Genomic DNA, 22734 nt, shown 5'->3' on the forward strand with positions numbered 1-22734 from the left:
GCGGATTTGAGGCTGAGAGAGGGAAAATTAAGAAAAATTAGGGTTTTTATCTCTCAACTCAACTCAACTCAACTTTATTTATAAAGCACATTTAAAACAACCATAGCTGCCACAAAGTGCTGTACAGTACATCGGTAAAACAGTAAGTAAACGCATAGACTAAAAACACAGAAAACAAAACACAAAACAAGGGAAGGAGGGTGGGAGAGGCTAGTTCAGGAACAGAGGTCTCATGCTGTGTTAAAAGCCAAAGAATAAAAGTGCGTTTTAAGCGAGGTTTTAAAAGTGGCCAGAGAGGGGGCCTGCCTAATTTGCAGGGGAAGGTCGTTCCAGAGCTTGGGGGCAGCGACTGAAAAGGCTCTGTCCCCTCTAAGCTTCCGCTTCGCCCTCGGGACCTCTAGCAGCATCAGGTCAGCTGACCTGAGGGAGCGGGCAGGAGAGTAGGGGTGGAGGAGCTCGGAGAGGTATGGAGGGGCGAGACCACTTAGAGCTTTAAAAGTAAGAAGCAGAACCTTGAACTTAATTCTAAGATTCACTGGCAGCCAGTGGAGAGAGGCGAGGATGGGAGTTATATGCTCTCTCTTACGCGTGCCAGTAAGAAGTCGGGCAGCCGCGTTCTGGATTAATTGGAGCCGAGCAAGGGAGGACTGACTGGCTCCAAGGTAGAGGGCGTTACAGTAATCCAGCCGAGATGTAATAAAGGCATGGATTACTGTCTCAAGGTGCTGAGTGGTTAAAAAGGGTTTTACTTTTGCCAGTTGTCGCAAATGAAAAAAGCTAGACTTCACCACTGAGCTAATTTGGCGATCTAGCTTAAAATCGTTGTCCATTTTAAAGCCTAGGTTGGAGACTGTTGGTTTCACAAACTGAGCCAGGGGGCCTAGATCAAGAGGAGGGGGGTTACCAGAACCATTTGGGGCAAACACAACCACCTCAGTTTTCTTCTCATTGAAGCTTAGAAAGCTTAGGGCCATCCAGGCTTTAATGTCCTCCAGGCAAGAGAGAAGAGCTTTAGGGTCAGCGTCTTTCTTCTTTAGGGGAACATAGATCTGACTGTCATCAGCATAGAAATGGAACGAAATGCCATGTTTTCTGAGGATGGACCCTAGCGGCAGGAGACTGTCAACACGATTTGTCCCCAATTCACCAGAAAAAGTAGCTAGATTTCTCTCCAGAAGCTTTTCACTAATTCAGTCGCTAGGGGGGTCTGGAAAGAAGCAAAATATGGCGACAAATCCGCTAAGTTGGCAACACTGAGAGTACCTGGGAAGAATAAAATAATTGGAGAATACATAATACTTTGGAGAGTAGCTGATGTATGGAGCTCTTCTGGCAATAGGTCACAGTTTCCATTGCTTGAGAAGGTTATATGGCAGCAAAAACGTTTTGCTGCCATTTTCGTTTTTCCCCAACAAGATCCTGTTGCTGTCTTCCAAGCACCTCTGCAAAAATATTGCATTGGCACGGTTTAAAATAGCCTATTTTTGGACTGTTAGACATTTTGTATTGTACAACTCCAGTATACTATAAATCCTGTCACATGACATGAATTGAACAGGGGAATCCCTCACTGTTCTGACTATGATCTGCTCTGCATGAACCTTTGCTTTCATAAGTAGCGGCCGGTTTCTAATGTGGCCATCATGAGTAATCTAAACAACTTCAGCCCTATATACTTTGTTGTAATGGCGAGGCCAGGTTGAAAGTGGTTAGCTCCTAAACTGTACAATGTGAAAGAGCGTGAATTGAAGGATGAAACAAGTGACTTGTGGCTCCACAATCTGTGGTCCAGTGGAAAATGTAAATATTTATGGCACATCCGTTGCTCTGCCTGGAGGGCAGGCAGCTCCGTTACATGATGCAATGCAACGCCACTGCCTGACCAGCTGCATCCACTCTGCACGCATTTTGAAGAATCACAAAAGGAATGAGCGGGGGAGAGTGTGACATTCAGAGATACATGAGAAAGACAAAACATAGGAAAGGTGAGGAGAGAGAGAGAGAGTACAAGGATATATGTGTGTGCATGCGTGTACACGTGTACGACATTGTATTACTACTAGTAGAGACTCTACGGGTCTCACGTCTAACGCCACAAATGTGTGTCGCCGTGGGATCCGAATGAGACACTTTGTCTGTGCCCACTGACCGTGTGCTTTCCATGCTGGGCAGGAACTATATGTTGTTTTCTGTGTTGTTGTTTTTTTTGTCATGTGTCCACTGCTCCGTGTTGTAGTCGTTTCTCAGTGAATGTCGTGTGTCCGCTGCTCCGAGTACATTATCGGGCCATCGCATCACGGAAAGTGAAACCACGGAGCTGGGTTCAAAACACACGGGTAGTGTTGGTGACGTATCGTGGGCCGGCTGCAGAGCATGGGCGTATGCCGTTTGCTCAGTTATTCTCTCTAATGTATATATGGCTCTAAAGTTACTTGTGATGGCCAAATGTCTACACGTTTAGTACTATTTGAGAAACAGAGGACTATTTTCTTGAAAGAGAAATTGGCACGCCTGCAAGTTCTGTAGGCAGCACAGAAGTGCCATTAAGGGCGGTAACGCACACCCTCAAGTGTAATATTGCGATTTACAACAGTTACCCTTAAAAAAAAACACGTCAACTCAATTTCATTATAACTAAGATATTCGAGAAAACATAATCATAGTCGTCAAATGTAGCCACAACAACAGAAAATGTCCCATGAAAACACTAGTCTAGCTACTCAGCCGGCTGCTGTGCGAGACTCGCCACAACTGGTTTTTATGTTTTGATTAGGGGCCCGGCGTTCCATCATCCTCGTTAAAGCACGGCTAGATAGCTATTTCAACCAATCAGATAGCTTCCTCGAAACGACCTGTTGTACAATAAGTGCTTGAGTGAGCCCCCAGAGTGAGCCCCAGGATTTAGGGATAGTGTTAAAATGGCATATATTCTTTTAACCCATTTTGAGCGGGAACCCCTTTTGGTGTTAGCATTATGCTATGCTTTAGCTATTGAAAAATAGCAGATCAACAAGCTCATAGCGCGCCACTCGGTGGCGCGTTATGAGCTTGTAGGTCTGCTATTTTCAGAATCTGATCTCAGGTCAAAATGGGTTAAAGGCAGCTATAATAACTCCCAAGTATAGCAATACCAACATGTGTGTGCATACATGCACTGCGTGAGTGTGTGCGTGTGCATGCGAAAGAGACAGAGAGGCTGTGGCATCCTTTGATTCCTGTAGCAAGAGGGTCAAACTAAATGTGTGCAGTAAATCTCCTTTGCCTTGGGGTGGGGGTTGGTTTGGGTGTTCCTCTCAACTTATATATAAAACTGCCTCATAAAAAATGCAAACCCACTCCCCTTGGAAAGAACGATAATGATCCAACATGTGCGTTTCATCTCATGGCTTTAGTCAGTCCGTTCCATGACTGCATGCTCTCCAATGGAAATGGTCACTCAGCCTTCTTGAAAGGTGTGCTCCAGATCAGACTATTAAAGGTCTGGGGACTTTTTTTATTACCTCAATTGCACAATACCTGAACTTTGAACATTCTGTGGATTTTCTGTGGTCTGGGGTTTTCTGAATAATATAATAAAGCCTCAAAATGTGCTCTCATTTGCCCGTGGACAGTGATGTCACCGTCCACTAATCCCGCCTTGTCAACTCCCAAGGCAATGATTTACAGGCAAAACAGTGGTGGAAAATTGTTATTTTTTCATCGCAGCTCAAGAGGCTTCAGAACACCTCAGCACACAGAAAATCCACTGAATGTTCAACTGTCAGGTTGTTTGGGTGTAAATGAGGTTATAAAACAAACAAAACATCTACATATGAAAGCTCGAGGCCTATACTGTTACGATTCGGTAGTAACTGCAGAACTATGCAACTTATGCCATATTTTTGTAGACACTAGGGGCTGTATTTTGCGTGTCTTAAGTACCAGGTTTTATTCCCTAACTTGAGTAAACTAAAGACCTGGATGCGTGATCAATGCTCTTTGGCCACTCAGAATAGCCAAATGGCATTGATCACGCCTCCAGGTCTTTAGTTTACTCAAGTTAGGGAATAAGACCTGGTACTTAAGACACGCAAAATACAGCCCTACGTTTCAAACCTAGTGTCTCTATTCTGGGGCAAACATTTGTTAAAAAACAGCCAAAATACAAGCTCACAACACGTCGCACGCGGGTGAGGAGATTTGGTGTCGAGGGGAAAGTGGACCTAGTTCTCGGGGGACCTCAGTCAATAGAATTTAAGTGGTTAAGTGTTCTTTGGCCTTTGGGTGAGCCTGAAGTTGTAGTAGTTCAGAATTGCTGTGTTCCAAACACTTTGAATGAAGAGTTCTCATTAAGAAATCATTCTGACAAGTGATGGTCACTGAGGAGAACCTGCGGAACCTTGTCCTCTGGTACAGACTGCAAAGATATTGCGTCAAAAGACCAACAGGTGTTTATAATCAAGACATAGCCTTGCCTAATAAGATAATAAGAAACAGATCCCTTTGATAAGCTGCCATTTTAAGCTGATGTAGCAGGCAAGGCAGACAGTGCATTATTGGAATCCCATGGCAACTCGACACAATATTGTTTAAGAAATGTCTTTAGTAATCCTGGTCTCTAAACTGCCTCCGCCTGACCAGCCGGGGTGCCTGATGGATATGAAAGGAACTGGTTGGAATAACGTGTTCCTCCCACGCGCTAGCTCCAAGCGGGGGAAACTCCCCCGTCAGGGGGAGTGTAGCAGGAGTGTAGCACCCAGGATTACACTAGACAATTGGCACTGGGTGGAAAAAATGGGTTGCAAAAATCATGGGATAAAAATGTTCTTGTATCAACACTTCATAAACATGAATTATTCCCTTTGGGGTACAGTTCGAGTTAGAGCTAATTTACATTTTGTTCCTTTTGTTGAAGATGAATTTATGTCATCAAGCTACACAGACAGTGATGATGAAATAAATAATGTAACTTAGGTTTTACAGTGGATCTTTCAGGGATAGCTCAACAGTGCAACCTTTATCTGGGATTGCGTTCCTCCGTTAAGAATCTAATCAACGAGCAGAAAGAGACAAACAGACAGAAATATAGGCAGAAAGCAGGCCAACGCATAGGCCTGCACTTGAAAAGTTAAGCAGATGTGTTCAGCTCTGCTGCGAGGTACAGCCAACATGCCGGACAACACAGGCCTTGCATTCTTTCCTGCAGTTTGCCCCACTCTGTCTAACATCAAGCCTTAGTGTTCGGCTTGTGAGTTTGACCTTTTTCTGATCTACTTAATGGCTGTGCTTTGGAGTATAACTGAATATTAAACATTATTGATGATGACTGCCACATATCTCTATAACCAGGTCGTCGGTGTACTGTTTGGTTATAGGCTGTTTTCCTTTTTTGGGGCACAAAACCCTGGTACATTTTATATCCGTGTTCATGTTCTGTAAGTAAAAAAGTTGAAGAAAGTTGTCAACTCATCAGGTTGAATTATTATCTGGCAGAGCGGTTGTGCCGTCATCCTTCATGCCTGGCGGACATTAGACTTGTGTGTGCAAGACTGAGGGACCACCCTGGTCCTTGCTTGCATGAACAACACATTTCAGATGCTGTAGAATCAATTCATTATAAATTATGAGGGGCATGTAATTTAAATGTATAGATTCAACTGGAATGCATAATGAGCACCTGTTGGTCATTACGAATGCATAATGGCTGGGGGATGTTAACCAGCAATGTGGACGTATATAGTACGTCCCACTGATATTGCACAGCGTCAAATTTGAACCAAAGCCAAAAATGCTAAAACTGTGAAATTAAAGAACAAGTACGGACACAATCACCCGAGCACCGTTTCAGTCTAGTTAGATCTGTCGTGCTCCGGGCTATAATGTTCTCTCTTGTCACGATGAAAGACTGTAATCTCACTGCGTATGAATCATGGTGCAATGGCAGGATGTTCAATTTCACTACCGTATGTATTCGTGACGAATGCACAGAGCTGAAATAATAGCGTTCGTCCCAGTGTGTGCACAATGCAGTGGAAACAGCTTTCCCCTGTGTGGCGACTCCAGCGTTTATTCTTTCACATCTGGCCATGTGCTTAGTTGATGTAAAACGCTGGGGCGCCATGACCCTTGTATATGTTAACGCTCATGCTCTGCCTAACTGGAATGCTTGATGTCAACCATTTTCCGTCCCTTCGTGCGTTGATTTTACTTACAGATATGTATATGTGGAGTGGATGCTTATATGAATGCACATGAGAAAAGGTGCATTAAATCAAAAGTCAATATATTGGTCAACATGGACATGCATGTTTGACTGTAAAATTAGATTATAAATGTGATTATTGAGATAAATCTATCATATCTACAGAGGATCACTATAGAGATAGTATGCTGGCAGAAAAAAGAATAATAAAGTTGCAGGTATAGCTTGCAGACATTCACTTTGAGTTGACGGGAGGGAGCTAGTGCACGTGAGAGCAAAGTGTGTCAACACGTTTTGCTTGGACAGATCAGTGAGTTCTGGACCTAACCTGAGAGGATATGAATACCACATGTTTGATGTTCAGCCAGAACACGCTGTGTTTTGCGATACGGTTGCAAATCAAACAGACACACTCGAGAAAGCTGAATACCAATTTTTCACACACCCCTCATGTACCTGCAATTAGGTTTCACTTACATGGAAATGTAAGCAATCAGATTTGTGGCAAATTCAATTATAACCGTTCACACCTGCCACCCCCAGCCACCGCACCGGCTCCTGTGCTTACATTGCATGACAAATTACATAGTGTACTGTACTGTACGGTGAAACAGTGAGTTGTGGGTTCCAGCTCAATAGTATTTATCTAGTGGTTTCCAAACAATTTGACGAGGTGCACTCGTGTGCTGTGCTGTGAGACAGGTGCCTTGGGATTTCCTGACAGCCACCCAATAATGTGATTATGCAAAAGGTTAGGAATGAATTCATATTAGTAGTAGTAGTAGTAGTATCATTATACTACTACTATATTGGTACTTTTAGTTTGCACTCATATCCCAGTACAGGGGTATTTGTAACAATTCTTCCAAAGCAGTTAAACGCAGATTCCGGACAAACGTTTTTCAGACCTGTGCTGTATGTACTGTACTGTACTGGCTCTCCTCCCTGACCTCTTTGTGTATGTTATGTGTGTGTGTGTGTGTGTGTGTGTGTGTGTGTGTGTGTGTACTGTGTGTGTGTGTGTGTGTGTGTGTGTGTGTGTGTGTGTGTGTGTTAGGCTGCACAGTGCACAACAGTGACTTGGTGGTGTGTTAGGACCCAGGGTACCCCCACAGAGTTGCACCACTCACTTCACACGGGTGTGATTTTCTTCTTTGTGCTGGCCTGAAGTGATATTGCATCACATGCTCAGCTTGCCAACTTGAAAGTCACGTTACGTACCTTGCATTTCTGGGTATAAATAATAAACAGTGTAAAACTACACCATCATGGCCACTTTCAGTTAAATTAAACTGATTATAGTCTTTGAAACGTAAAGTGTACCGCAAAGGGTTAAGGATTACGGATTTTAACAGGAAGATGGATGATTCACTTTGATCTTCAACCACCCTTCTTCCAGTGTTTAGAGCAAAGTGTGTTATGACAGCACGAAATGACATGTTATAGAACCAACGTGGCTGTCTTTTGTGGTCTGTAGGTTGTAATTTATTGAAAATTGAAAAAACAGTGAAGAAAAACTAAAACCATGAAGCTAGCCAGAGTGGTTGCAGAGTAACCTAGGTGTAACCACACTCACCATGGGGCATGGGGACTCCCAGGGGTCCTTGTGCCGGTTCCAGGGGGGACCCAGCTCTGATGATTGTTGATCCAATGGACAATCATGGATCTCCATATGTATATTTGTACACACAACAAGTTAACTTAACTGAGGATTTTACAGAACAGATTGGGGTCCCAGTAGCAATTTGTCAACATCAAACATGATGTGGCGGTCCTTGAGTTTAAACAGTTTGAGAATTACTGCCATTTAAATTTATTTATTTTACCTTCATTTAACCATTAAAGAAAATATTGAAAGGTTTTCAGTAGGTCTAAATGGTACTTTTGTCTATATAGTGTTCCTCTTTGTCATCAAACTTTGATAGATGTTGTATATTCTCTCAACTGCAAAAATGTTTCTCAAGTGAATCTTTAGCAAGCTCATGGCATGCCCAAACAAGGAGCAAATGGTTGCCCTCATTGAACCTTTGTATTCTGGTACTGTGTCATGGGGCCAGCAAAGTGAGAGGATTCTGGTACTGTGTCATGGGGCCAGCAAAGTGAGAGGATTCTGGTACTGTGTCATGGGGCCAGCAAAGTGAGAGGATTCTGGTACTGTGTCATGGGGCCAGCAAAGTGAGAGGATTCTGGTACTGTGTCATGGGGCCAGCAAAGTGAGAGCTTGTTGTTGTTCTGTTGTACTTCTGCTTTCTAGACCGGTGGTGGAAAAAGCACTCAATTGTTTTACTTAAGTAAAAGTATCAATACTACAATTACAATTTAGGCATTTAGCAGACGCTCTTAATCCAGAGCGATTTACATTAAGCAAGAACAAAAAAGCATGGCAATACATCACATACATAACACGTAGTTATCATGAAACATGCGTAAGCTAAGAACGTACCAGTGGAATATCTATATGAAACTGTACTTAAATGATATACTATAAAGTGCTATGTCTACATAACATAACATATTCTATCTAGTGCTGTCTACATAAAATGCTATCTAACTAGTCTACATAAAGTGCTATCTAAGTTACATGTCGGTCGGACCCACGGTTGTCTAGAACCGCCGCAAAAAGGCCTCTGCCCGGGCTCTGGACCGGGCCCCTGCCCAGCGTCCATATATGGAGCTGGCCTGTTCTGACCTCACAACACTCTATTTGGGCATGCCTGTTTTGCAATAATAATCTAAATCTACAAAGTAACTAGTAACTAAAGTTTTCAAATAAATGTAGTGGAGTAAAAGTACAATACTTGGATCTGAGATGTAGTGGAGTAGAAGTAAAATAACAAATAATTAGAAATACTCAAGTAAAGTGCAAATACCTTAAAATTGTACTTTACTTAAGTAAATGTACTTAGTTACTTTACACCACTGTTGTAGACACTGTAATGTTCTGAGCGGTGGTGTACAGTGTAAAAAAACATTGCAGTGAATGATCATTATCTATGTGTACAGTAGCCTCGTTACTGCAACGTTCCGTCGGCGCTTGTGGTTTTGGAAATGTCTGATTACAGATCTATTCACTTCAGAAGCTCCCAGAATGCCTGTTTTGTCTTGTATTCCGCAATGAGTCTATAATAGTTCTGGGAAGAACATTTTCCATTATGACATAATGACAATAAAGGTTGTTTGATCAGTGCCGGGGTAAAGACCAAGTGGGATCTCCATTTAGGCTACTCATTATAGGCTAATCATAATCATTTAAGTCCTGTATATGCCAGTCAATATCTAATAACACATAGACATAAGGCTGTGTATTCTATGATATTCCTGCCAATCTGGCAAAACTCCTGAACGTCTAACTATTTTAGACTCTTAAAACATTTCAAACAAACAAACAAACAGCAGATGTGCTGTACAAGTGCACATTGTGCTGTGAGACACTGAGCTTGTGGATCTGCTATTTTTTATAGAAATAATTCAAGAGTATATACATAATGCACTAGTAAAACTCCAGGCAACGGAAAGCTGTTGAAGTCAGGCAGCAGAAGAGAGAGAGAGAGAGAGAGGCACAGAGAGAAGATTAAGACAGAGGTTAGGGGAGGGGGGGGATGTGCAATTTTGGACAGCCGCAAGCCTCCCACGGGTGAACATGGGATAGGAACATATCACGACTGTGGTCGAGGAAGCCTCCACGTCGGAGACGGACAGGGGGAGAAGCCTAGACATGTAGTCAGCATGCTTGCTACTTATCCATTTCAACTTTTCCTGGCCCGAGCTTTCTACCGCTTCCCCTGGAGAGATGCGTGGCTTTGTTTATGGAAGCCAAGGTGAGGAACGTGTTTGAACCAGAGTACAACACCCCCCGAGACACAGAGAGAGAGAGAGAGAGACACCCCCCCCCCCCCCCCCCAATGCTTTCTCCATGAGGTCAGAATATTAAAGAGGCAGGACTCCATGAATGGTTTGGAGCAGTGGTTCTCAATGTGAGGTCCGGGGACTCCCAAGGGGTCCTTGAGTGGGTAGAATGCAGCTAAGGGGTCCCCAGCTAAACTATGATATAAAACATATGGGTCTGTAACTCCAAGAGTGGTTCAAAGTTACAAATAATACTCTCTACAGCATAGATTGGGGTCCCGTCCCAGAGGAGCAACATTTTTATATAAGTATTAAATAAGTGCCTGTGGCCTAATGCATATCAAACTATAGGGTCCTTGAAATTAAAGAAACATTGAGAATCACAGGTTTTGAGTCCCCCCACCAAGTAAGTCAAGTCTTTAACTCAATCATTAAAACCAAAGCACACAGGATGACAGATAATCATAGGTTGTCGAGTCGCCTTTGAAGTGCTATACTGTGCCGACAAGAAGGCCAATAAAGGGGGCTGGTCGTTGTCCTTGTATTTGACCCTTCGGAACGCCATGCACTGGACTGAGATGGCAAAGGTCTCGACAGTTGTTTTGTGAGAGAACAGGGCCTTGTGAATTGCTTCATCAGTGAACCAATTACAGGTTGGGTCAGAGGTGAGCGAAGATTTACGTCTGTCTGTGTCACCCAGGGGATTTGAGAGCAGAAACGCACGGCACAGCTGCCTCAAAGCCACCCGTCAGCACTGCAGCTGTAACTCATCTGCATCTGGGCTCAGAAAAGCAGCCTGTTTTCCTTGTGGAATTAGCCATGTCAGTCAACCGGGGCACGCTGGTCTCAGTGGAATGACACACTGCTCTGGACGGAGACGGAGACGAAATGGATTCAGATGTGATATTATTTAATAAACAACGCATTCTGTGGGCATTGTTTTTCTGGGCATTTTTTTTAACATTCTGAGAAATTGCTTGTCACTCAGATGGGGGGGGGGGGGGGGTCTATGTGGCCACAGTTTTTTAGTTTAGTATTTCGTATTTTTCTTTACTTAAAAAATGGCAAGCTTTAGCTAAAACGAGTCATTGTTTCCATAAGGTCATTTTCTAACCCCTTACTCACTCCCCAAACACAGTATGTTTCCATATGAGCCAGGGAAAATCTATAAACTATCCTCTTTTCTTTTACTTTTTCTATTCCGCATCTGCCAGATCGAGATAATCCCATGCTATTTTTTTTCCCTCCTCCCCCCGGGTCTTTCCACACTCAGATGTGTGCAATGATTGCCGGAGGTGTAGCGGTCCGGCATTATCTCGTGGGTGTCTGGCGAGCGAGCAGCCGGGCTGCACTGAATGAGAAAAACAGGAGGAGAGCCTCCTCCGTTGAGTAATGTCGGAGAGTACCAGACTACCGTGTTTTAAAACCTAGGAGAGGAAACTGTCTGTCTGCCCCCGTTAGCTGACTAGTGGAAAATCCGGATCAGGGCCGTCGACCACAGAGAGGGGGCTGCATGCCTTTTCGCCACCGTCACGATTAAACGCACGTCTGCGGAAAAGCACGGAACCTTAGCTGAATGGAGGGAAAAAGTGAACGATGTGAACCCCCCTACCCACACACTCCTCCTGCACTGTCAAATCCTGAGTGGTAATTCACTTTCCACATGGAAACAAATGGACCCTTTAAAAATCCATTTGGAGACTCTCAGTTACACATCTGTACGTATTTGGTACCTCCTCTGCACTGTAAAATCCTGAGTGTTCATTTAACCCACGTGTCCATAGACACTCACAGAGTTGCACATCCATTCCATAATTAACAGTTCATTTGGTTCTGTTTGTACAGAGTTAAATGAACACTGAGCATTTTACTGTGGGCTCACAATTTAGTGGAAGATTTCTTTTTTTCTTTTCTCCTAAAGACTATTCTGCGAACCACACTTCTCTACCAGTAAATTTCAAACTCTTGCCTAAATCACTCAAACCCCCAAATGGGACACAAACAAAGAAAGAAAGAAGTGACTTTCCAGCTTTGTTGCTGCCAGCTCAGCTTAAATACTACCTGATGTGATGTTTTGTATTGTCAACTAGGAGTATACACAGGCAGAGTCAAACCTTGACAAGCCTGGATGAAATCTGCCTTGCATGGGTACAGTAATTATCTAAAATGCTGCAACAATGAAAGAACATGCTGTCAGGTAGTCAACCCCTGCTATTATTCAGTCAGCATAAGTCCAGTAGATTCACAGTGCTTATCTTTTGAGACAGATGAGCTTATGTTTGCAAAGCCAGGATATTATGAGTTTGAACTTGGGTCATTTCACCATCATTTAAGCAATTATTTAATCAATACATGGCCTTCTCAGCAGGGCATCTCACTGATCTGGGTCTAGTTCTAATGAGGTTAGTATAAAGGTATTGGTATCAAAATGTACTTAAAGTAACACAAGCAGAAAGAACTAATTAGCAGAATGTCCAATTTCACAAGTTTTTTTTTAAATAGAAAATAGCAGATCTACAAGCTTGCAATGAGTTGCGATGTGACACATTGTGAGCTTGTAGACTTATTTCCCCTCACTGCAATTAATTGTCATACAAATAAATTATTGTAACTGACGACCTTTGGCATTGAACATTGGAACAACATATATGACCAAAACAACACATTTCTGTTAGCCTTTTGTAAAGGCTAACGGAACAACAGAACACATTATGAGCTTGTAGATCTGCTACGTCCGCTATTTGGGGGAAAATATCTGAAAATGTACGAACATTCTTCCACATGGAAACGATTATGACGATTATGCTAAATACTTGCGATTATCTCAAATAATTGCGATTAGGAAATAATATAATGATTGTGACAGGCCTAATTTGCTATTTTAGTGTTATGTGCATACACATGGCTGTACTAGGTCACACATACAGCTGCTTGGGAGAAATGGTGATGAATTTTCTGCCACTTCCCATGAGATATGGTGGAGGTCAGGCCAGCTCAGTGGCCATGTGGTTAGAGTGTCCGCCCTGAGACTGGGAGGTCGGGGGTTCGATCCCCAGCCGGGTCATACCAAAGACCCTAAAAATGGGACCCAGTGCCTCCCTGCTTGACACTCAGCATCAAGGGTTGGATTGGGGGTAAGTCCCTGCGACATACTAGCGCCATGTCCAGAAACAGAAACAGGAGATAGGCTCCTGCCCTATGGGCCTCATGGCTCAGCAAGACTACTTCAGTGATTCTGGTCAGAAGGACAGGGTGTCCTGCTATGTGTGCACAACTGCACATGTTAAAGCGTTTGTGTCCATCTGTGCCAGAGTCTGTGTGCAAATGTGGGTTAGAAACAGCGTGTCGATATTTCGCTTCCACCACATGCATGTGTTACGTTTTTGGGGCGCTTTTGTAGCAGGAAACCAGAGACTCAAATATTTGTTTATGTGTTTATGCATAGGCATAACATGTTTACGTATGTGCAAGTTAGATGTGACTGTGACGCCAGATGGGTCAAATGGCGATTGCAAATCATTCTCAGCCTGTTTTATTAGACTGCTTGCTTAGGATACCAGATGGTGTTCCACATTGAAGCCAGACAATCTAAGAGTGTAATAATGTGCAGACAAATCACCCCCGAAGTTTGTTATTGTAATTTCCTGTGCTGGATACTGACCGACTCTGCCTTAATTGTTCAGATGAAGCAGTGAATATGTTATTTGAATCTGACTACATTAGGTTAACTTCATGAACACTATGCAAAACATTCCCATGCTTCACTGTGCGAAGCATCGCGTTGTGAGCTTGTAGATCTGATATTTGTACTAGTATGGGTCCCGGGCGAATGTCAAATTTCTGTTTTGGGTCACAGGCTAAAAAAGTTTGGGAACCACGTTTTAGACGGTTGTTTGTTATAGCAAGTTTAAAGCTGCAAGCCATAACCATGTCCTACCAGGGATTCGAACCTGCCTCTCCCATGTGAGAGACCACATTTCTACCACCCAACAAAGAGGCAACACCCACCATAGCCTTACTCATGGACCAGAGCTACATCCCTACCTGCTTTCTCTGCACCATTTAAGGCTGTTTCCTTAGCTGTTTTAGCTGGTAAGACAGCTAAAACAAATAGAATAAAGTTTACCTTCAGAAAAGCATTGTTTATGGCTTCTGAATATAGGTCTTTTAACATGTAAAATATGGAGTGATGTCACGTCAACACCATTAGCTCAGAAAAGGGGGCGGGGAAGGGCTGTGAGATAGGCCTATTGCACATACAATATGAGCTCAAGGCAGTACTCCTTAGTAGTCTATTTCTCAATGGAAGAGTAGTACCAGGGAGATCAGAGCACCTCCACCCACTGCAGAGGTACTTGTATTATACATACTTTACTATACAGATTGATTAAAATAACATTAATGATTCAATTAAGTTCCAGATTTTTAACTATAGCAGAATTCTCAAAAAGGGGTCTGGGGACCTCCCGGGGTCCTTGAGGGGGTCCCTGGGGGTCCACAGCAACATGAATTATGATACAAAATCAAAATCAGTTTAACCATGTATCCCTACTTTATACTTTGGATGTTGAACAGATCTACAAGCTCACAACGGGTTGCTGTGTTGTGTGAGCTTGTGGGTCTGCTATTTTTTGAGTGGTGCAACCATTCCAAGGAACAGCAATGTCTGTGTGACTATGTGACTATGAGTACCAGTAGGGGAAAAGGTGGCGCTGTTGTGCCAGAAACACAGAGAGAGAGAGATAGTGCTGCACTGTTGAGAGAGAGAGGGGGCAGGGGGAGAGGGGAGTTGCACCACTCAGTTCACATGGGTGTGATTTTTTGAAGAATCTTGAAAATGTTTAACAACACAAATCTTATGGGGGTCCCTGACATTAAAGATGTTTGAGAAGGACTGATTTATGGTATTGTGAACCTCCTGCCTAGCTTGGTATGCAGCAGTGCACTGCTGCAGCTCTGGATTGATCCTGTTCCAGGTATGAGTCTTACTGTAAGTCGCTCTTATCTATTCCGGCTGGGTTTGCATAGTGAGAGGCTTTTATCATTGAAAATCTGATCCCATCCATTATGGTTCCAGATGGTCTTGAGGCATATTGCTTGTACTGAATGAAGTCTTGACTCTTTGGTCATTAGCCAGCGGCTTTTGATAGCAATCTTGAAGGGCAAACAGGTATTAACCCAATAAAAAGGAAAGGAAATCCCAGCAGCGGATCAAATTTCCATCAGATACATATTTAGCCTACAGGGCAATATCCCAATGGTCCGTTTCTGTGTACAGGGTGATAGAATGGAGAATGAATGCCTAAAGCCCTGAACGTTTAGGCAATTACAGGAGAAGTCAGTCTGGTTGAGCGGTATGAAACTGAAGCAATATGGTATTGCAATCTCATTCAACTAATGATCATAATTTATAGAACTCATTTTGACTAGGGTCTGTTAAACAGATGGTTGTGCCGTGCCATTGAGTCAATGTCATGCCTTTGATGTTCCCTCGTAACACAACTTGCATGTCGCATTGTGAGTTCGCCTTTTCCCCCCGATCAAACAACCCTTGGAGAATATATATATATATATATATATATATATATATATATATATATATACACAGTATATAAGCTTATACGATACTCTTATTTTTTTTATTATATATTTTTAAGTGACACCGTTTTACGACAAAATATAATCCAGGATTTAAGTGGATATTAAGGAACGTAATAATTAATCTCACATATACTGTATGTGCCAGGCTCATTCAACACAAATTTCCCTGTCATGCATGGAGGCAGTCGGCGTGCAAATTGAGGCTTTTAGATGGAAGCAAGCATGTGGCCTTCGGCAGCTTGCCAAGTGAAGCCTACTATGAGGTTTAACGTAGACATCCTCCTATAGCCCGTCACCACGTGGTGGGGATCATACTCTCCTCCCTTTGTCCTGACAAGCGCAGCTACTCGGAGGCAGTGTGTAAACACCTCTCTGATCCCCCCCCCCCCCATCTCAGAGGTTGGTGAGTCTCTGTAGTGTAACAAGCCTTCTGTATCCTCTCTGTGGGCTCATCATCAACCTGGGATACCTGTGCTTTGAAGCTCAGGGGTGCCACCTACTGTTTATAAAAGGAACAGGTAAAAGCTTCAGGGTCACCACCCACGGATCTGACAGATCTGGGCTCAGATTTTGGGGGAATCTCGAGCTTGGGAAGTCCTGCTGTTAAAGCCATGAGTAAAACATCCAACCCCAGAACACTGGCCTGCAGAGACATGGCGCTATTGTAAATGCATGTCTGCTATTTCTATGAACAGGCGTGTGGTTTCTTTAGAAGTGGAAACACAAGCGTTGATGGAGCAGGGCCATGTCTGCACATCCTGCTCTCTTGTCCAGAACGTGTTTGTTTCAAATGCAGTTTTCTATAAGCTCCACTTTGTAGCGCACCGCTGCTGACCTATCTGCCCTTTACACCATGAGTTATTTGTTTTGTTGATATTGAATTTAAACCCTGGTTGTTAAACAAAATGAACCTATGTTTCAAAGTGAACGCGAGTCAGGTATTTGAAACACACTGCCTTCGGAAGAAATGAGCTCATGTCTAACAGCGGGAGGGACTTTACAACAATGAAGAGTCACCTTTTCCACAACCTTCACAGCCTTACACATCGTCTAGAGCAGAATAGAAGCATGTTTCACATTAAAGAAATAAAACAGCACTGTATACATGTCAGTTTAACCACATTAATCCTAGCATCCCTGTTTTTTGGGAAACTGCTGACCTTGCATTGATGTGCTAGGTGTCATTCTGTGTACTGTATGTATAGCATTATACTCCTTGCATATTTAGTGTATATAATAAATATAAATAATAAAATATAGTATAGTATTTAGAGTAACGAAGAAAGACTGCGTTGCCATTTACAATTATTCACTTTTGGCATTGTTTCGGCTGTAATAAACTCCTCAAGGCAGCTGCTGTAAATGAATTATGTATTAATTTACTTCGCTGGCTGAAGAGATTAGCAAACAGGATGAGACCATTTTGTTTGGCCAAGATCTTGCAATCTTACCTTTTTTAAATAGCTTCTGATTAGGCCAGTATTTGTGTGAAGTCATCGATTCTCCCAGGGTTCCCTCGTAAAAGAGATCTTGATCTCAATGGGATTTTCACCTGTATAAATAAAGGTTAAATAAATATATAATTTAAAATGAATTATGAAAATCAAACACATGGATTTGTTGGAGGGGGAAGGGGGAAACATTTTCTTAACCACTTATGCCTGTCTTTGTCCAACATAAATTCTATAAGTGAGGTAGCTCGGCTATTTTTGAATGATGATGTTAACATTTACATACATAAACATATCAAACGGTAGACATTTCCGAAAAGGAAATGCGTGTATTTAATTCAGTCTGAACAGAAGCAGGGAAAAAACATATCCCCAACGTCGGTGATGAAAACAAAAATCACACTCGTGTGCTGTGAAGTGAGGGGTGCTCTTATATTCCGACCAATCACAATCGGCGTCCTCACTTTCCTGTCCTCACTTTTTATCCTCATTTCCGTGGTACACACAAACACACAAAGCTGGGAATAGGAGGGGCTAGCGCCATGTCCCCATGCAAATCCAACCCTGAGCAAACAGAAACAGACAAATGATGTACCTAGCTCTCTCTTTACCTCGCCTCTGGCTATGGCTGAGTGATATCATGCTGGTTCAGAATTCAGTGGAGTCAGCAGCTATCTCATTACAGACAACTTGGCTTTAGAATTGCAGCTAAACTTTTGTCCCGTCTTGAACCCCACAGCTCTATATTGTTCTGCGCTACACCAGAACTCATTGTCGAAAATAGCCCATCATAGCGGCATTTATTTTTTTCTCCAGAAAACAGCAAATATGATGACCTTGTAGATCTGCTATTTTCACTGAATATTTGGCCCAGAATAGGGAGGGATGGGAGGGAATAGCCAGCTGAGTGGGTACTGCTGAAGGGTTATCAGAAGGTCACCGGTTGGACTCCTGACTCATGGTCTGTGTGTCCCTAAGCAAGACACTTAACCAATAAATGCTGGGTGCTGGATGAAGCTGAAATATAATTTCCACTGCTGGATTAACAAAGCTCCTTATGTAATTATAACTACAAATTGTGGAAACACTTATAATAATAGCTCCTGTTATGTGTTGTCTTGATGCCATAATGAGGTAATCCATCTGAAGAAAGTGAGGACTATACAGAGACATTGGAGATGGAGTCACTTGGAGGGGGGGGGACGAGGGAGGGAAAAGGGGGAAAAGAAACATGGGAAATGCACTGCTTTATGTTTAAGAGATATGTTCTCACCAGTGATGGCTTCTCTGTTTCAGGAGATGACTTGGGCTGCACGGCCGACGGCCAGACGTACACCAACAGGGACATCTGGAAGCCGGAGCCATGCCGGATCTGTGTGTGTGACAGTGGCCAGGTCCTCTGCGACGAAATCCAGTGTGACGAGCTAAGCAACTGTGAGAAGGTGTACATCCCCGAGGGCGAGTGCTGTCCTGTCTGCCAGGTTGATTCATCCGGCGGCACTGGAGGGGAGACAGGACCCGGTGAGTGAACCTAAAGTTGTTGTTTTTTTATTTAATGTTTCCGCCAAATGAACTGTTCTATGCAGTCTTTTTCACTGCCATGTGCCAACAGCGCCAGTGTTGTCTGAACAGACTATGGTTCTCAGACAGTGTGCCAATAAGGTACTAACTAGTCTAGTGCACTCTGAGTCAAGTCTGCTTTGGGCTGCACAGCCGCAATTTGCCAGATTTCTTTAAAATAATGGGATGAATCTAGAGTTGCAACACCCTCCATTGACAGCCCAATGATCCAAATCTCATTTCCGATTTGCTTGTATTAAACAACATTACTCTACTCACCAACATTGCAGCTGTTGGGAAAGCTTGAATTATCCTCTTTCAATCTGCATAGCGTTTGTTTCATAAAAGTCCACCGTAGACATGTTATGAGGTACTTTCTGTCAAGAAATTCTGTGTTCCTTACAGCTGCAATGTTGGTGAGTTTAGCGTTGTTTAATACAAGTAGATCAGAAATTAGATTTTGATCAATGGGCTGTCAATGGAGGGTATTGCAACTCTAGATTCATCCCATTATTTATAACCAGTAAGACGCCCTGAGACACCCCAGGTTGCGTGCACGCATCCGTCTGGGTGACGGCAGACTGCAGGGTGAGTGCTGGCACTTTGACAGTGTACAGGGTTTGATGTGGTCAGATCAACATATGGAATGTCAGAACAGGTCAGCTCCATATATATGGAGATCTAAGGTTGGCAGCGGGGGCAGTGTCTTGAGTGTACAGGGTTTGATGAGGGCTCAAGTAGGGCCGGGCCTTAATGGGCCACTTCACCCCTTTTGCAACCAGATCTTATTTGAATGATGTTTGGGAGACAAGAAACACTTTCCTGGGGGTTTTTATGTGGGTAATGTGTTTTTACTATATTTTTGTATTTCAAAGTGTCATGAACACTGGGCTCACTTACTTCCTGGACTACATGTTAAAACAGCCCTCCCCTTATCCACAAGGAGGAACAGTGCACCAGAGCACTATGGGAATTGTAGTCCAGAAAGAAAGTGATCCCAGTGTCCCATGTCACACTTGATATATATATATGGAGACCAATATCCATATATGGATGTGTGATCACTAGGTCACTAGGCCTGACCATATATGGAGGCGTGATGTCACAAGGCATGACTATTATGGAGGTGTGACCAACCATGCATACGACTGATGGGAAATGCAGGTTTTCATAGTAAACTGCGACCTACAGTGGAAAAAATAATCTGGTGTTGCAAATTGTGGCTATAGGCTTAAGGCTGCACTTCATGGTAATTGTTTTCTGTTAGGCCTTAGTATATACTTTATTATTGCTTTTGTTAATGGCCGTGGACGACGTTCATTGCTATTGGTCTCTTGAGAACTTTTGGTCAACTGCCGTTTTTAGTACTATATAGGCCTATGAAGAAACATGACTTGACATTGACAAAAATGGCACAATAGCATTGCATGAAACACATTTTAAATACAATGGTAGAAAGAAGTGCACAGTCAAACTCAGCGTCAACATCAAACAACAGAGATTCTAAAAATGATATAGAACAAAAATACCTCGTTGGCCGCTTGTATTGAAAAGACGGTGATGTAAAGCCTTTGGCTTCAGGCCTTGTCTAAATTCTGACTTAGAAAGTGCTGCAAAACCTCTGCTGATTATTGGTAAACAGTCAACAGTGGTGGAAAGCGTGACGCGAGGTTAAGCAAACATGTGTAAACAAACTCGAGATCAATGAAAGAGGTGAAGCTGTATCAGCAGTGTCAAGGGAACAAGGATAAGGGAGCAAGGATAAGACTTCCGGTAGCCGAGCTCTCCACAATAAAAGTATCCACTAAAGTAAACCTTAACTATTAATTTGCTATTGAAAGTAATTAATTTTAAGTGATGATCAAATGAGTAGGCTATATCAAATTGGAAGTAAGTGGAACACTTCAACATTGAAGCTTCCGCCTGATGGGCTCTCCCCTGATTGAATGTGGCACTTTACATTTTAGAAAATAAGCTAAAATAAAAATAAAACGAACCCCACACAATCAATAGGCAAGTTAGTTTATGGGAAGTGTACCAGTGACATTTGTGGGATATGATCGTTGCAACTTGTTGTTTGCTCTCACATAAATAATAATAGTAGTAATAATAATAATAATGGGTAATTATTATTATTATTCTGTGCTTTCTCTGTCCTGTCAAACATGCGATGCTTGGAATCTTGTGGACTGAATACTCAAGACACTGACGTCCAAATATACTTGCTTAATGCTATGAATCATGAATCATGGCAGTCATGTTTCAGGGCTAGCTTAATGCTAACATGATGCATGTGCTTTCCTCGATCATTGCAGATGGTGGTGGTGGCGGCGGAGGCAGAGTCCACAGGGTAAGCTTATTGTGAAATTGACTGTCAGAAGTGCATCATTGGTTCACTATAGTGATCATGTGGTGTGAAACATATTGAAAACTCATCACCAACAAAATGATATATCTAATAATAACTGTCATTTCATGAATTGCTATCATAACATCTCATTGTTTCTTTAGGGCCATAAAGGCGAGCCTGGAGAAGTGCCAATTGTAAGTGAATGCTATAAATATAAACAGTATAAACAGTGAGTCAATAGGCTATAAAGACAAAATCAGAGCATGACTTCAAAGTCTTTATCTAACGGCATTGTGTTTTTGGCAGGTGACCGGGATTAGGGGCCGTCCTGGAGCAATGGTGAGCCTATTCACTCAAGATGGAACATCCAACTACAAGAGTTGACACTAGATGGCAGAAGAGAGCACACTTTACTTAACCTAACTTCACCTGAAAAGGACTCTCGAAATGTCCACTGAGAATCCAGCAGCACATAATGCCATGTTTGAATGCTGCCTCCAATCAATGCCACGGCGGGTATGTACAGTATGCCTGTGTTAGAAGTGAATGTTATAATTGAGTACCACTGTTCCTCTCTTTATCACAGGGTCCCCCCGGTGCAGCAGGACATAGAGGAGATCGTGGACACAAAGGAAGGCCTGTATGTCACATTCACAAGTCTTTTCTTTGATTTATTGTGTTAAGTGAACCTCCTTAAAGGCCTTGAACAGTGAAATAGAACTAGACGAGGCATGAGAGTGCAGTACATTTACATTGGCACGCTGACAGCATACAAAACAATCTCTGGATTCAGATCATAATAACTCTGTCACTACGGCTCTGACTGAACAGAACACATCATACTGTCGACATGCAAACGTACATTATGGCTTATGGTATTTCAGTATGATCTTCATTACTGTCTAGCAACAAAATCATTATTGTCAACTACAATCAATAACTTTGTACATTTTTGATTTTCTTTCTTCACCAAAGCCATAATGCCCCTCACAAAAAAATAGCCGATCTACAGTACAACAAGCTCACAAAGTGTCGCAACGTGACACATTTCGAGGTTGTAGATATGCTATTCTGCAACACCAACTAAATTAGGCGTAACGTACGTTTTTACACTGTCATGGAGTTTAATGAGCTTTCAGCCAGCATCCAAGCTAACTGCAATGCTAGTGGACCACGGCCTCGTGGCCTGGATTACTGACTACCTCACTGGCAGACGCAAAACTGCAGGGTTGCCAGTCTGATGTGCACAGTGCTGTCACCCTTCCTGTTCACCCTCTATTCATCTGACATCCGTTTCAACTCAAGAATCGTGTTGCCAACAGAATTTCTCAAGTGGCATTGTCAGCCGCATTACGGGGGACAACACGGACAAACGTGACCTCTAGAGTTAAGGGTTAGAGCAAGCTGTTCTTCCTGAGAAAGGCCCTTCAATGTGTGCAACAAATTAATTTCCCCCACAGGATGAATAATGACCTATCTAATCATGGGGAAACACCATAATGCACAATCACTTTGTCAGATTCTGACAAATATTATCATAGAAAAGTTCCGATATACTATTGGTCCGACTGTCATTAGACCGACAACCTACGTACCTCAAACCCTATATCTAACCCTTACCGCAAGCACGGAGCAACGCATGTCGGACCAACGCATGTTCGGGAGCGACTGGTAATTTACGCATGTCGGATCTTTGGTGTGTCGGATCTGTGTGTGCACCCCTTATAAATTCTGAACGAATGGGA

General features: G+C 42.8%; 1 protein-coding gene across 1 annotated transcript in view; it reads left to right on the forward strand.

The window, feature by feature from the left end:
• The window catches only part of LOC308330449 (uncharacterized protein), a 63838-nt gene that overhangs the window by 14578 nt on the left and 26526 nt on the right, over positions 1–22734 (forward strand). The window contains exons 2-6 of the mRNA XM_080785302.1: positions 18376–18600; positions 20955–20989; positions 21151–21183; positions 21296–21328; positions 21576–21629. Coding sequence (XP_080641428.1) covers positions 18376–18600; positions 20955–20989; positions 21151–21183; positions 21296–21328; positions 21576–21629 — 380 coding nt within the window. The remainder of the gene's footprint in view (positions 1–18375; positions 18601–20954; positions 20990–21150; positions 21184–21295; positions 21329–21575; positions 21630–22734) is intronic.

The sequence above is a fragment of the Protomyctophum bolini genome (assembly GCF_963924005.1).
Source record: "Protomyctophum bolini genome assembly, chromosome: 16".
Classification (NCBI taxonomy): Eukaryota; Metazoa; Chordata; class Actinopteri; order Myctophiformes; family Myctophidae; genus Protomyctophum; species Protomyctophum bolini.